Source organism: Phyllostomus discolor, chromosome 5 (assembly GCF_004126475.2).
Source record: "Phyllostomus discolor isolate MPI-MPIP mPhyDis1 chromosome 5, mPhyDis1.pri.v3, whole genome shotgun sequence".
NCBI classification, from domain to species: Eukaryota; Metazoa; Chordata; class Mammalia; order Chiroptera; family Phyllostomidae; genus Phyllostomus; species Phyllostomus discolor.
This window is the reverse complement of record NC_040907.2, coordinates 24,882,057-24,896,089: the sequence shown is the minus strand read 5'-3', so window position 1 is coordinate 24,896,089 and position 14,033 is coordinate 24,882,057. Positions and strand designations below refer to the sequence as shown.

The following is a 14,033-nucleotide window of genomic DNA, read 5'->3' as shown; positions in this document are numbered from 1 at the left end:
TTAAAATCCCATTCCTGAGAGAGGCTGAAACTACAGTTAGGTCAGTTCTTAAGTTCTGGTTTGGTGATGCAGCTTAGCAAAAGTGATTCCATTTTGACCTTAAAACAAACAAACAAACAAAAAAACCAGAAAGACCTCTTCCAGCAGGAAGGATTGCCAGATAAATTACAGGATGCCTACGTACATTTGGATTTAAGACAATGAATTTCTTTTAATATAAGTATATCCAAAATACTGCAAGGAGCATACTTATCCTAAAAACTATTCATTGTTTATCTGAAATTCACATTTAACTGTGCATATTTTTATTTGCCAAACCCTGCAACCCTACTACCAGTAGGTGACATTTGAGCTGAGAACTGAACCACCAGGAGAAATTCAGGAAGAGGGAACATCCCGTGTAAATGTCAGAATAACCAGATGGAGGGAGGTACTGATGAAGTCAGATAAACAGGCAAAGGCCAGATCACGCAGAATTCTGCAGGGATGATAAGGAATTTGAAGTTCTGTCCGTCTCTCTTATCTACTTACCATTGGAGTTTTAAGAGGAAGGTGACAAAATCCGATTGATATCTGGCTTCTGTGTGGTCAATCACTTTTAGGACAAATTCAGATAATTAAACTTGAGCTTATGCCATTGACCTAGGACGAGGCTTCTTTGTTTGGGGGTGGACACTACTAGCAGCTCTGAGCCCTTCCTAGGGTAGCTAGGCGGTTGCTACGGAGGGGCAGCTTGGCGGTTGCTAGGGAGAGAGAGGGGCGCGGCCTTGGGGCGGGGCCCCGTCCGAGTAGCCCGGGCGGGGGTGGGGCCAGAGGTGCGGCGGCGCGCTCCGCGCGTTCCCAGGAAGTCGCGCGGGGAAAAAGACGGGACGCGAGCGGAAGTGACGTGACCCTTCCACACGTGGTCTAGCGTAGTTCACGCGGGTCAGTTCGGCAGGGTTTGGGAAGTTACGAGCTCGTTTACCTGCAGTAGGCCGAAACTAGCACTCGGTCATCGACCCGTCGGCAAGATGGTGAAGCCCAAGTTCAAAGGACGGAGTACCATCAACCCGTCTAAGGCCAGCACAAACCCCGGTTGGTCCCGGCCGCGGGGCGCGCGGAGGGTGGAGCTTGGAGGATGCTGGGGGGGAGGGCTCCGAGGAGACAGAGGGGGCGGGGGGGGGGGGATACCTTGGTGGCGTTGCTTGGAATGACTTTGAGCTGAGTGGCTACTGGGGGATAAGAAGGTGGTTTTTACTTTCGGAGGCACAGTGGAGAGCTGACATCTTGCACACCTGTCAGGGTGTGTGTCAGGCCCCAGGTCTAAAGTCAGGAAAGGGAACGCTCAGGCCTGGCAGCCGTGGGACAACTCCAGATGTGAGATGAAGACACCGGGAAGCTCGCATTTGGAAGGGCAGTTAAACTTGACCTCTTTTCGTGTACCAGTGTGGATCAGGTGTTGAAGCCCCTCCCCCAGTACATTTCAGTCTTAAAAGATTCCACCTTTCCAGCTCAAGGAATTTCCAGAAGTAAATTAGATAAAGTCAGACTAAAAATGGTATAGGCCAACCTGGCTGGCCTTTTCTACTTGACCACATTTGCCTGTCACCTCTTCTTGGACCACTGAAATGAGAAAGGGATTGCAGATTTGGCTGTTAGTCTCACCCCATGTAGGAAAGCTCAGAGGAAACCCTACAGATGAATACATGAGGATGTTTTGGGAGATGGCATTTGAGTCTGGATGAGGGTCCACCTATATAGGATGAACAAGAGAGACTTTGGGAGACCCTCTTTCATTCAGATGTAGTTAATTAGACTTTGTTTCCATATATGATTTAAAGTTTTTGATGACTTTGGTTCATGTTGAATGTTTTCTCCAGATTGTTGATAAATTATTCAGTTTGTGTATCCTGACCCAGAAAGGCCCTAAGAGGTCATGATGTTACAGGTGACACTGAGCCAAACCAGGGGAAGTGGTTTGTTAGAATTGGTACAGTTAATGAGCAGTAGGGCACCAGTCCTGTGGTTTTTAGCCTGTTTCCTAGTACATCATGTCAAGAGTAGACAGGTGATTTGAAGGGACCCTGAAATGAGAAATGAGGTTATTACCATGGTTTGTCTTTCTGAGACGTGAAGCAAGAATTACTAGCTGTTGCTCAGACTGAAATCAAATATTGGAAAGCGAGGAAACTGGTACATTAGGAGTACGTATCAAAATCATAGTCTCCATGGCACCTCGTATGTAGCAGACACTCGATTTTTGTTAAACTGAGACCCAGAGGTAGGTATCTTAGAAGTTAAAAGCTTTTGTTCAGGTTGTGGCTTTGCCATTTAGTACCTGTGTGACCTCAGACAAGGTATCTGACCACTGTGTGCATCAGTTTCTTAGCCGGAAGAAGGGGGATAATGTGTCCATTTTTACAGGATTATTGTATGGATTACACCAGACAGTGCCTGTGATGTGGATAGCACAGTGCCATAATTAATGCTTAAAAATATTAGCCAAGATCATTGTCAAGTACAATCCTATTGAGGATCAAAGATGAGATCAGCTTTGTCATACCATTGTAACTTCCAGGGATAATAACTTTGTTGGGGCAACACGTGGAGAAAGTAGAGATTTTGCAGCCAGGTGTCAGCCCGCCTACTCTGAGGGAACTAATTGGTGTGTGTAACGCAATGTTCATACTTAGACTTACTGATTCGAAAAGAGTGTGCAGCCTACTTCTGTGTTTCCTAGATCGAGTACAGGGAGCTGGAGGCCAGAACATGAGGGACCGGGCCACGATTCGGCGCCTGAATATGTACAGGCAGAAGGAGCGCAGGTGAGCATCCGGCAGTGTCGTTCTTCCCTTTCCCTCCATGTCCCGGATTTGTTGCTGAGACCCATTTGGTAGTCCCACCCCCGCTTTCCCCAAATAGGAGTAGTGTGTTTCAGTTTTTAAAATCCTCATCCTAGGATACAGTTACAGATTTGAGAGGGAGGGAGATGGAGAGAGAAACATCGTTTGGTTGCCTCCCTTATGCACCTTTTGGTGCACAGGACTCCATACGCTCCGACCACCTGGGCCAGTCAGGGCAGGAGTAGCGTGTTTTCAGATATTTTTAAATGGGTGTTGTTGGGATAAGTTGTGATGTTTTGGTTCAAGGTGAGGATAGTGGAAGGTGACATTGCGATTGTCTAACAAGACAGTTAGACGTCTTGTTCCTCAGCCTCCATGAGTAGCATATTAAATCTCCAGTGAAATCTGTCAGATAGAAATCTGGTTTTTAACAAAGCATATAGGACTGTAGGCATGAAAGCAGCCAGAAACTTGTTTGTTTGTTTTTTAAGGTTTTATTTAATTATTTTTGGAGAGAGGGGAAGGAAGGGAGAAAGAGAGGGAGAGAAACATCAATGTATGGTTGCCTCTCAGGTGGTCCCCACTGGGACCTGGCCCACAACTCAGGCATGTGCCCTGACTGGGAATCGAACCAGTGACCCCTTGGTTCACAGCACTGAGCCACACCAGCCAGGGCAGAAAACTTGGTTTTTAGTGCCGAACTGTAGATCACAACATTGTGGCACTTGAAAATTCATCACAACTCTGAGTTCTGCTGAGGCAGCCTCTACCACAGGGACTTGCTGAGTGTGGCATTTTGCTTGCTGGTCTTAATTTGTTTGATAATTAGATTCTTCATCCATTCCAAAAGATGTCTGTAAAATACAAATGTCAGTGAACTTAATCTGCCTTAGTCACCTACTCTGTAGTTTGTTTTAGACTTTTGAGTTCCAGCATAAATCACCCTCTACTTAAAATTCATTTAAAGCAGCCTTTAAATAATTACCCAAAAAACCCAAGTATGTGGAGTTTTTTTTTTTTTAAGCAAGAAGCAGTAAACAGATTTTAAAACATTGGCATTATTTGTTATTCATCTAGCAGAAATCATTACGTGCTCTGTTGCAAGAGGTTAAATGGCTTTTGGACAATCTGTTTCAAATGTAGAAGTGCTTTTTGTTTACTGAAAGCTGTGTTTCATGATCATTTAAAACCAAAACAGAAAAAATGGAAAAGGTCCTTTTGATGGAAAGGGTATTCTGTAAACCAAACTGCGCTGTTGCCTTTCTTCCGTCCTCAACCAAAATCTGTTAATTTCCCCAATTCAGGAACAGCCGTGGTAAAGTGGTTAAGCCTCTGCAGTATCAATCAACGGTGGCTTCTGGCACAGTGGCGAGAGTGGAGCCAAATATTAAATGGTTTGGTGAGTATTGTGCTCTGTGACTTTTGCTCTGCAAGATGTGCAGTGTGTGGAAAAGGATAGGACGTTCAGGTGTCTAACAGGTAGGAGTGTTCAAGAATTACCTGAGGAAGGAATGAGATCAGAAGTACCCGTGGAGGGAAAACAGAAAAGTAGAGGTGGTAGATTTCGTAATTAACTTCTTTTTGAAAAGAGCTATTATTGTTAGTTGCAAGGGATCCTCTTAAACAGGTAAGACCACCCTTAATGACCAGCATTCATAGACCTTAAAACTCTCGTTTCATCATTTCTTGTAACCTGGAGAGTTCCCGTTTGGAGATGGCTTGCAGGTGTGTGTGGGCTCGTGCCTGAAGAGGGAGTGCATTGGCCTGAAGTGCCTCTGAAGTGGGTTGCATTTGACCTGAGTGACAGCGCAAGGATCCCATTGTTGGCCCTCCCCAGCGCTTCCTTTGGAAAGTCCACCTTCCTTTCCATATGGGCTGTTGGGCCTTCCCTTAGCCACTGCTAGATGTGGGGGGCATGTCAGGTGTTGGACCCCTTTGTTTGTCTGGCCTTTGACCTCTCTGCTTAGGGGCACGTGGCAGCTACCTTTGACTATCTCTTACATCTTTCGATGGGATGCTCCCTAGGAAACTGCAACACAGAAAAACATCAAAGAAAACTCCATAGGGAGGCCTTCAGTGTGTTCGCCCGGTACTGCCTGATCCCCTAGATTCTGCCATTTCTGTGACCTTGGGCACATTATTAAGTCTGTCTGCTCACCAGTTTCCTCATCTCTGAAGGGAAGATAAAGATAATACCTATCTCATGGAACTGTTGTGTAACTAAGTGAGTGAACCCATACAAAGTGCTGACTGGAGTGCTTAGCCAATAACAGTGAGTACAAGAGAGGCGTTGCCACTGCCGTTGTCGGCATCTCTGCTGCCACGGTCTCCAGCATCTGAGTTGTGTTTGTGCTGCAGCACGCTGCCTGATGGGACATCCTCTTCGCGATCTCTCGTTTTCCAGGTGTTTTCTCTCCAGCTAGTGTCGTACACCTTGACTTGTCCCCTTACCTGGATTTCTTGGTTCCTTTGATAGTCCCTTCAAATCCTTGTATCCCTAAAAGCAGCAGCTGACTTTTAGGTCCTGTGCTTTGGGATTCTCTGTGTATAACAACTGATCAGTTGTGATTGGCTTTACATTTCTTTTCCACGTCTAACAGGAAGTAGGACATTCGTCAAATCTGAGTTCCATTCAGTGATGTTTATTTTTTCAGTTTCATCCAGTCAGGAAGTTGGGCTTGGGAAACCGTGGAAGAACCCCTGTGTGTCTGGGCTGGTGGGTGAGTTCCCAGTGTAGTCAGTACAGGAGAGGCAGTTTTTCTTGTTTTTGTCCCTCCGCCCCTTTAAGTTTGAAAGTGGCTTCATGGATGGATGGATCAGGTGGTGGGTGAGCAAGGGTAATTTAAACATTTGTCTTTAGAGAGAGGGGAAGGGAGGGAGAAAGAGGGAGAGAAACATCTATGTGAGAGATAAATCAATCAGTTGCCTCTTGCGTGCTGCTAACCAGGGACCTGGCCTGCAACCCAGGCATGTGTCCTGACTGGGAATCAAACCGGCGACCTCTTGGTTCACAGGTCTGCACTCAAGCCACTGAGCCATGCCGGCCAGGGCAGCTCGGGTAATTTAAAATCTTACCTTTCACAGTGTCATTGGGAAAATGGATGTGGAAGCAAAAAGGAGTTATTAAATGGCAACATTCTTTTGTAAAACAGGAAACACACGTGTGATTAAGCAGTCATCATTACAAAAATTTCAAGAGGAAATGGATACAGTTATGAAGGACCCATACAAAGTTGTTATGAAGCAAAGCAAGTTACCCATGTCTCTTCTCCACGATCAAATCCGGCCTCACGTAAGACAGAGACATCCCTGACAGTGGGGTTTCATTAGCAAACGCCTTGCAGGTCCTCTCTATGGTACTTGCCTCTCGTTTTCCCGCAGAGGATAGTGGCATTAATGCAGCACTGATGAGCCTTCCAAGACTCCTCTCTTCACCTTTGTTGGGGGGGGGGGGGGGTCTCCCCTTTTGTATGAACTGCATTCTGTTAGCGAGGTTCGGTAGTATGCTGACCAAAGCGCCGGCTTAGGAGTAAGACCCGGATTTTAATCTTTGCCCTGCCCCTTTCTCTGGCCTTCTTCCATTCCCCCCAGCTTTCACTTCCCCAGCTGTAGAGTCGAGATAACCCATCTCCTCACGTGGCTGGGTGCAGATGAAATGTTGGTAAAACTCTTGGCACATAGTGAGCACACAGCCCCCGCCCCCAGTCAGAGCTGAGCAGATAGATCATAGCTATTACTAATACTGTTTTTAATTTTTTTTTTGGTAGGCAAACTTGTTTAACAGTAATTCCATAAAACTTTGTAGAATTAGGATTGGTTTGGTAGGAGGGAGGCCTTTGGTGGTGCGTGCTTGCAGCTTCTGTGAGACCCTCGGAGATTGTTCTTTCGAGCCAGAGGAAAGGGTGCTGGTCAGATCGGTTATTAATCACTGCAGTTCAAAGTACAGTAAGGACTGAATCTGGCTTGAGTAGAATGAGTTTCGCACAGAACTGAAAAAATGGCCTAATGTTTTCCTGCACGTTTTTACTTGCATTGAATAATAATTCCCAGAAACGGAGCCAGTGCATAAGCTCCAGTTCCAGTATAAGGAGGAGAAGAAACATTGACATGCATACATGGATTAACAGTTCAAAGAAAAGTGTTTACTTGCAAAACAAAATAAAAACCAAGGCCTGGTTATTGCCTCAGGTTTTATCAATTATGCTTTGTTTCATGACAGACTGGAAGAATGGCACCTATTAGTGGAATGACTGTTTTCTTTCAGAGAAACACATGAGTGTAATTCATGAACCACAGACAAGTTGCTCATTTCCCTTGTTCTCTTTGTCTCCTCTCCCTGAAGCCATCTTTCAACAAACTATTGAATCCTGTTTATGAGAAGAACAGAGAGGTTCTATTAGGGATTTATTGATTTGTTGCCTGTTCCAGTTCCCTGTTTCCAAAACCCAGTGCCTGATGCTCTGATGTGTAGAATGAGGGCTCTGCGGCTGCAGCGTTAGCTTGCACTTGGTTGCAGAGAGGTGCTCAGAGTAGCTGATGAGTTTGCTGCTTTGGCCTCGAGAAACCTTACCTATTTTATTCTAGCATGATAACCTACTAATTAAAAAATCTAATTTGGAGGATTGCTTCAGAGTGGGGTCAAATCAGATAAAGTTTTAACTTTTGCACGTTCAGTTAAATGTACATTATAATTATATTTCTATAGCAGCACATTAAAAACACTAGCTTATTTTGTATGTGTGCTTCATGAGGTATTGCACATTACTGCATTTTACTTGCTAACGTATAGATTTATATACACAAATCCATGGGTACTGTACCTTAGGTTATTTAGAAGGTTTTCAAGGATAATTGTAATCATAATTTGACATTAGAAGCTAGTCCCGTGTAAACACATCTGTGCTTGGGAATGTTCCTTTGTTGGAAGGTAGCAAGTGAAGCCGAACTAAGAGATGGGTTAAGGATTTGAGAAAATGGTAACAGCTTAAGGGTCTTTAGGAGTTGGAGGGGGATCTGTGCAGAAGCCACTGGGCTCTTCCATGATCCGTGTTTAGTAGCTGGTGCTTACAGAGGAGCTCGTGCAGAGGGGCAGAGAGTGGTTTTTTGTTTTATATATATATATTTTTTTATTATTATTATTATTTATTTATTTATTTTACTTTTTTTTTTTTTTTTTTTTTTTTTGAGGATATTCTCTGCCGGCTGTTAACTTTCTGTTACGTGATAGATCCTAACTCAAACTTTGACTTTTATCTGGTTTCAAAAATTCCTATGCCCATAACTCCTTTACAGTCACATCTAGTTCTAGTTAGTATCAAGTTCCTTTTATCACATCTAACCTATTATTTTGGACTTTTGCTAGATGTTTTTCATCTGAAGACATTCCATGTGCATTTAATAAAAACATTACCTAAATTAGGGAAAATGTTATCTGAAACTAAAATGTATCTTACAAAACAAGCAATTCCTTTTAGCCGTGAAAGAAATGAACTTCCAAGAAAAAGTTGGCATTTACAGTTGGTTTAAAAAAAGACACAAATTTGGGTATGATTGTCCTTGACAAAAATCTGTGAATTTGACAAATTTTATGCATTTATTGGAAAGCCCTCCCCCCCAAGGAAAAACTGGGCAGAAAAGATAAGTTTTCAGCATTGTAGCCTTAATTAAATTTGACTGAAATTTATGATATAAAGTAGAGTTTGTGGCAACTATTCACATTTGTTTTGACTATTTGTATTACTTTTATATTTCTCCAAAGAAGCTTACAGAACTTCAGGATATAGGAACGAGTGCTTTTGTTATTTATTTATTTATTTATTTATTTATTTTTGCTGTTTACATAAGCGTTTCTGGTTTGAAGTCAGGATGCATCCATGTAAGTTTTCATGTGGCTTGGGCTTTGGAAGAATAAAAGAAAGCCTTTCCTAGGTGGGTTTGTAATTTTTTTTGCATTTTCTCAGTCTTTCCGTAGTTTTACCAGTAATTCTTTCTCTTTAGAACTCAAAGGTGCACATTCTTGATACCGAAAGCTTCGAAACTACATTTGGCCCCAAATCTCAGAGGAAGCGACCAAATTTATTTGCAAGTGACATGCAGTCTCTTGTAGAAAATGCAGAAATGTCTACCGAGAGCTATGACCAGGACAAGGACCGTGACTTGGTGACTGAAGACACAGGTGTGAGGTATAGTCTGCAGTTTGCGCGGGTCTTGTCGTTGCTCTCCTGCAGCGTTTTCTCTGCACTTGTGTTGCCCACGTGAAGCTCAGCGATTTAACTCCGAGGTGGAGAGTTGTCCCCTTCCCTTAGAGCAGAAAAATCAGTGAAATGGGGGCCAGGCTGAATAATTTAAGGTGACTCGTTTACTGTAGGTCTCTTTCTTTCTTCATCCCCAAAGTAAAAATAAATAACATTTTCTTCTTCATTGCAAGGGCAGTATATTCTGTCTTGGGCAAATTAGGAAATAGAGTTAAAGTTGAAATGCAACAAAAAATAAGAACTCGTAATCCCAACCCACGCCAAGCACTGTATAGGTGAGGACCAACGAGGGGTTCGAGGGTGGCCTTTGAGGCTTCCGTGACCCTTTGAAGATGTGTGTGTGTGTGTGTGTGTGTGTGTGCGCGTGCACAGCTATTGGGATTTTGTTGTGTTCAGTGTTTGGAGGAGGAGGGTGGGGACAAAGGGCGCATACATTCATCATATTCTCCAAGAAGGTTAAGGATCAGTCACCAATATGTATATTATTCTAAATCTGTCTTACGCTTCATTTTTATTTACAAATATAATACCTTAAGACTATTTTAACTTGCCTTTTTTTTTTTAAGATTTTATTTTCATACCTTTTTCTAAATGTATTAACAGTAACACAATATCTAATGTCAGAGCAGTGTTTTGTTATGGCCAGTTCCCTCCTGGACATCTACACTGTTTATAATTTTCCCTGTGGCAGACACGGGTAGCGTAAGCCACCAGTGTGACCAAACCTTTCTCATCCCTAATTATCACCCAGAGATAAACTCTCGGGGTGAGGGGGAGGGGCTCGCCACATCAGAGACTTTACCTGCATTGGGAGCAGCTGTACCTTACCCTCCATTTCCGGGGTTGCTGGTTCAGTTTTCCCGGGCAGCTCCGGCCAGTCCCTGTACTTTCTTTCGTGTCTCCTGAGTGCCTTGGCGCAGAGCCACTGTCCCTCGACTACAGCGAGGCCCCCCCCCCCCCCCCCCCCCGGCGCCGCCATCAGCCCACGTCGTGCTCTGGGCCTCCCAGAGGGGATGTCAGGCTGTTGGGGGGCCTCCAGCCAGAGAGGCAGCTGGGTCACTTACTCTTAGATTACTTGGGCTTTTCAGTTGGCTCTGAGTCGAAGTTTTTCTTCCTCCGAAAGGAACGGTAGGTAACGGGGGAAACAAAACTATTTTTGTTTCAGAGATACTGGCTAAATGTCTTTGAGGCTTGTAGTAGATTCTCAACCTGGTCAGAAAACACACCTTCCATGGGAGCAGCAGGGCATCGGCGATGGTTCAAGTCCCGCCAGTTACTTTCCGTAGCTCTCTGGCCTGTTGCCTCATCGCACTTGCCTTTTCAAAAACAAATTTTGCTATGGTAAAATACACATACCATAAAATTTACCATTTTACCCTTTTTAAAGCATACAATTCGGTGGCATTAAGTACGTTCATGTGGTCAGGAAACCATCACCACATTCCATCCCGAGCTGGAAGTCTGCGCCATTAAACAGCAGCGCCCCCGCTCCCTCCCCACGGCCTGGCAGCGCCATGCATTCCGCCTCCTGCCTCTCCCGGGCTCAGCGGCTGTTACAAGCAGCACCTCATGTGAGGGCGGCCATGCAGGGGTTGGGTAATGTCTCAGGGTCACCTGTGTTGTGGCACTAATCAGAGCTTGACTCTTCTTTATTAGTGAATAGCGGGCACTTTTTTTTTTTTTTACCAATTCATCTGTTTGTGGGCATTTGGATAGAGTCACTTTTAAAATTAAGCTTGTTTTTGGTCCATCTGCAACTAGGTTTGATCCCCTTTTGCTTTGGTAGATGGTTGGCCCTCCCCTAAAACGTCTCCCAAGTCTGAGTAGACGGTGCCTCCACTGCTCACTGTGGGTGCTTTCTTCTTCAGAAACGAAGCCCAGGAGGAGATATATAAAAAGGGACAATCCAGACGAATATGGGGTGAGCTCTACAAGGTAAGGCTTTCAGTTCTTCGGCTTCCACCGTCTTCCTCCAGAAAACGGGCCCTGATACGTTGGAGCTCTGTCAGAGAAGTGCAGGCTCTGCTGCCCACTCCCTCCTCCCCCACAGAGAAACCAGGGTCGGGGGCTGGGGGCGTGCCCCCTCGCACTCTGCGACTGCATCTTTTACTCCTCGCGAGATAGTGACAGCGGCCTTCGTACAGGCGGCAGTCTTGGGGTCGCGTGCTAACATGATGATCCTGTTCAGGTTTACCATCCGTGGTTGGAGCTGCATGAGAATTGTCAGGTTACTCAGGGCAGGCCTTTCGTTTCATAGAGAGAACCCGAGTCTAGAAAGGCCGACGCCCTCACCCAGCTGGTTAGTCCTCGTGCGTCCTGAGTGCCGGCCCCGCGCTCGTCGGCTGGCTGAGGTTCGTAACCACGCGCTGCTGAAACTCTCAGTAACGGAACTGCGAGCTTAGCTGCGTGATTAAACAGCAGCACAGGAGGAAACTGGTGCCATGAAAGCAAACCGAATTTCTTAGTTTTTGGTAAAATACACAAAACCTGTAACAGGAGGAACTTTTAGAAGTCTTCAGAAGTAAGTGATTCCATTCAGTAGCAAGTGGTCCTGACATGAGGTGAGTTTCACCTAAGCTAGTTTTCCAATCCGACAGGTTTCAGGGATGATAAAAAGTTTCTAATTCTGACCCCTGGGCACGGAGACTGTCTGCCTCCCGCTCTCATACGCCTGCCATGAGGCTGTCGCTGTTGTTTCACTGTCTCGGGTCCCGTTAAACACCAGCCCTCGCTCGTGTCCCCCGAGTCCGTCACAGACCGTTTCTGCCTCTCTGCACTTGCAGGTGATAGACTCGTCAGACGTCGTTGTCCAAGTCCTCGACGCCCGAGACCCGGTGGGCACCCGCTCCCCTCACATTGAGGCCTACTTGAAAAAGGAAAAGCCCTGGAAACACCTCATTTTTGTCCTTAACAAATGCGACCTAGTTCCAACCTGGGCGACAGTAAGTACAGCTGCTAATGCAGAACAGACTCGCAAGGCCATGCCACTCCTGTGAGCTTTGAGTGCCCGCAAGTTAATTAGTTTCATGGCTCTAGGCCTTGGGACATGAGTTAAAGCATTGCGCTCTTGCGAGTGCAGTCACTGAAATGTTCTCATTGGAAACACAGCTGAAATGTGCTTCACCGACTGGGCAGCGTTTGTCCCCTGCTGGTGGGGAACCAGGCAGCTTCGGCGCCCACAGGATGACCTGTGCCCCTTGGAGGGAGGCCGCTGCCACAGCCCCTGGCCTGTTCCACATCATGTTACACTAATCATGTTACATTAATGAAGGCATTGGGGGAATATTGTTTTGTATTTGGAAGACAAAAGACAAAGCATTAACTGTCATACTTGAAAAAAAGTTTCAAAGAATTATAGCTAACATTTTCCGTAGACAGCTGTATTTTTGAAGCACAATCCTGTAACACAGGCTCTGATTCTTCCTGTATTGTAAATAAACAAATTACAATTTACCAGTGTCTTTTCTTTTCCCTCTTTAGAAACGATGGGTTGCTGTCCTCTCCCAGGATTATCCAACACTCGCTTTCCATGCAAGCCTTACGAACCCTTTCGGCAAAGGAGCGTTTATTCAGCTTCTGCGGCAGTTTGGAAAGGTATTCAAACCTGGTCTGTTTCTCCAGTTGTGTAGCTGTGGGTTTACATAACTAATTTCTCATGCCAGTATGTCAGAGAGCTACAAACCCCACTTCCCACACCTCAATAGGAGAAACGTGTTCTACAGATGTAAAAACCTATAGAATCCCAGGATTGTAAGGGATTCGGAGATATCTTCTAGGTCAGCCTTGACTCCGATCCCTGACCAACATTGCTGCCTTTCCGCCATATCCCCAGCATCTCATGGCCCTACTGCTCCTTTATGACTGACGCCCCCCCCCGTACACACTCTGTTTCCTGCCCTGGGCTTTTGAGGTCTCTCCGTACCCCGCCACCCCCCACCCCCCGCCCTCGGGCTGGCAGATTCTGTCCCCCCTGCCCAACTCCAGCTTCAGACCCTGTCAGCTGTCAGTTCCTCCCGGAAACCAGATCGCCCGAGCAGATGTTCTCAAAGCCCCGAGTTCTGCACCTGTAACTTCATGCATTTCATTAGTTCTACCTGGCTAGTAACAAAAGACCCATATTCCCTGTCTCACCCTTCCCAGCTTCCCAGGGGCAAACAGTTGCCACTTTTAGCTGTTTACTTCTGTTATTTTCTTCCTTATTTTTAATACATGCTTATGAGTTTATTTCTTAATTCCCTCCCTGTCCTGTTCCCTGCTCCTCCAGTCTCCCCATGTTACTTTTATTCCTACGGATGGAAAATGGGGGTCAGGTTTCTTACAACCACCCTCCCTCCACACATCCTTCCTTCCCTCTGTTCTCCCTGTATCGTCACGTGTTTGGTTAAATTCAGTGTTTACATCATTGTGGCCGTAAAACATCAGTTGCAGCTGAACCACACAGTGCTGTGATTCTAATTGCTTTCTAATAAAACCTTCTGTTTTCCCTGGTGTTAATTTGCTCCATTTTATTTGTCACTAATGGCCCACCAAATCCCCTAGTGGAATGGGACATTCCAGAATGTGCCGGCGCCTCCCTTCCGCTGGGCCCGGCTGCTCCCAGGCCAGCTGCAGGGTCTTCCTCCCGGCACTCCCCCCACCATCGTCCAGAGAATTCTCGAGGCTGTGTTCCGTTGGATCCCTGGTTCATTTGGGTTTCTTTTCTTTTTTTGGAATTACTCCCTTTTGATGGAAATATATTTTTTGAAAGCTTCCTGAGAAGGAGTGAGGACATTTTTTGAGACCTTGCATTCTGGAATATCTTTTTTTTTTTAGATTTTATTTATTTATTTTTAGAGAGGGAAGGGAGGGAGATAGAGCAACATCAGTGTGCGGTTGCTGGGGGTCACGGCCTGCAACCCAGGCATGTACCCTGACTGGGAATCAAACCTGTGACACTTTTGGTTCACAGCCCGTGCTC

At 45.5% G+C, this 14,033-nt stretch overlaps 1 protein-coding gene across 1 annotated transcript in view; it reads left to right on the top strand.

Moving 5' to 3' along the window:
• The first annotated feature begins 882 nt into the window (after window positions 1–882).
• Window positions 883–14,033, top strand: part of GNL2 (G protein nucleolar 2) — a 24,246-nt gene continuing 11,095 nt past the window's right edge. Inside the window, exons 1-8 of the mRNA XM_028513143.2 lie at window positions 883–1,074; window positions 2,720–2,804; window positions 4,127–4,221; window positions 5,975–6,114; window positions 8,820–9,004; window positions 10,945–11,011; window positions 11,860–12,018; window positions 12,557–12,670. Of these exons, the coding sequence (XP_028368944.1) occupies window positions 1,011–1,074; window positions 2,720–2,804; window positions 4,127–4,221; window positions 5,975–6,114; window positions 8,820–9,004; window positions 10,945–11,011; window positions 11,860–12,018; window positions 12,557–12,670 (909 nt within the window). The 5' untranslated portion in view covers window positions 883–1,010. The remainder of the gene's footprint in view (window positions 1,075–2,719; window positions 2,805–4,126; window positions 4,222–5,974; window positions 6,115–8,819; window positions 9,005–10,944; window positions 11,012–11,859; window positions 12,019–12,556; window positions 12,671–14,033) is intronic.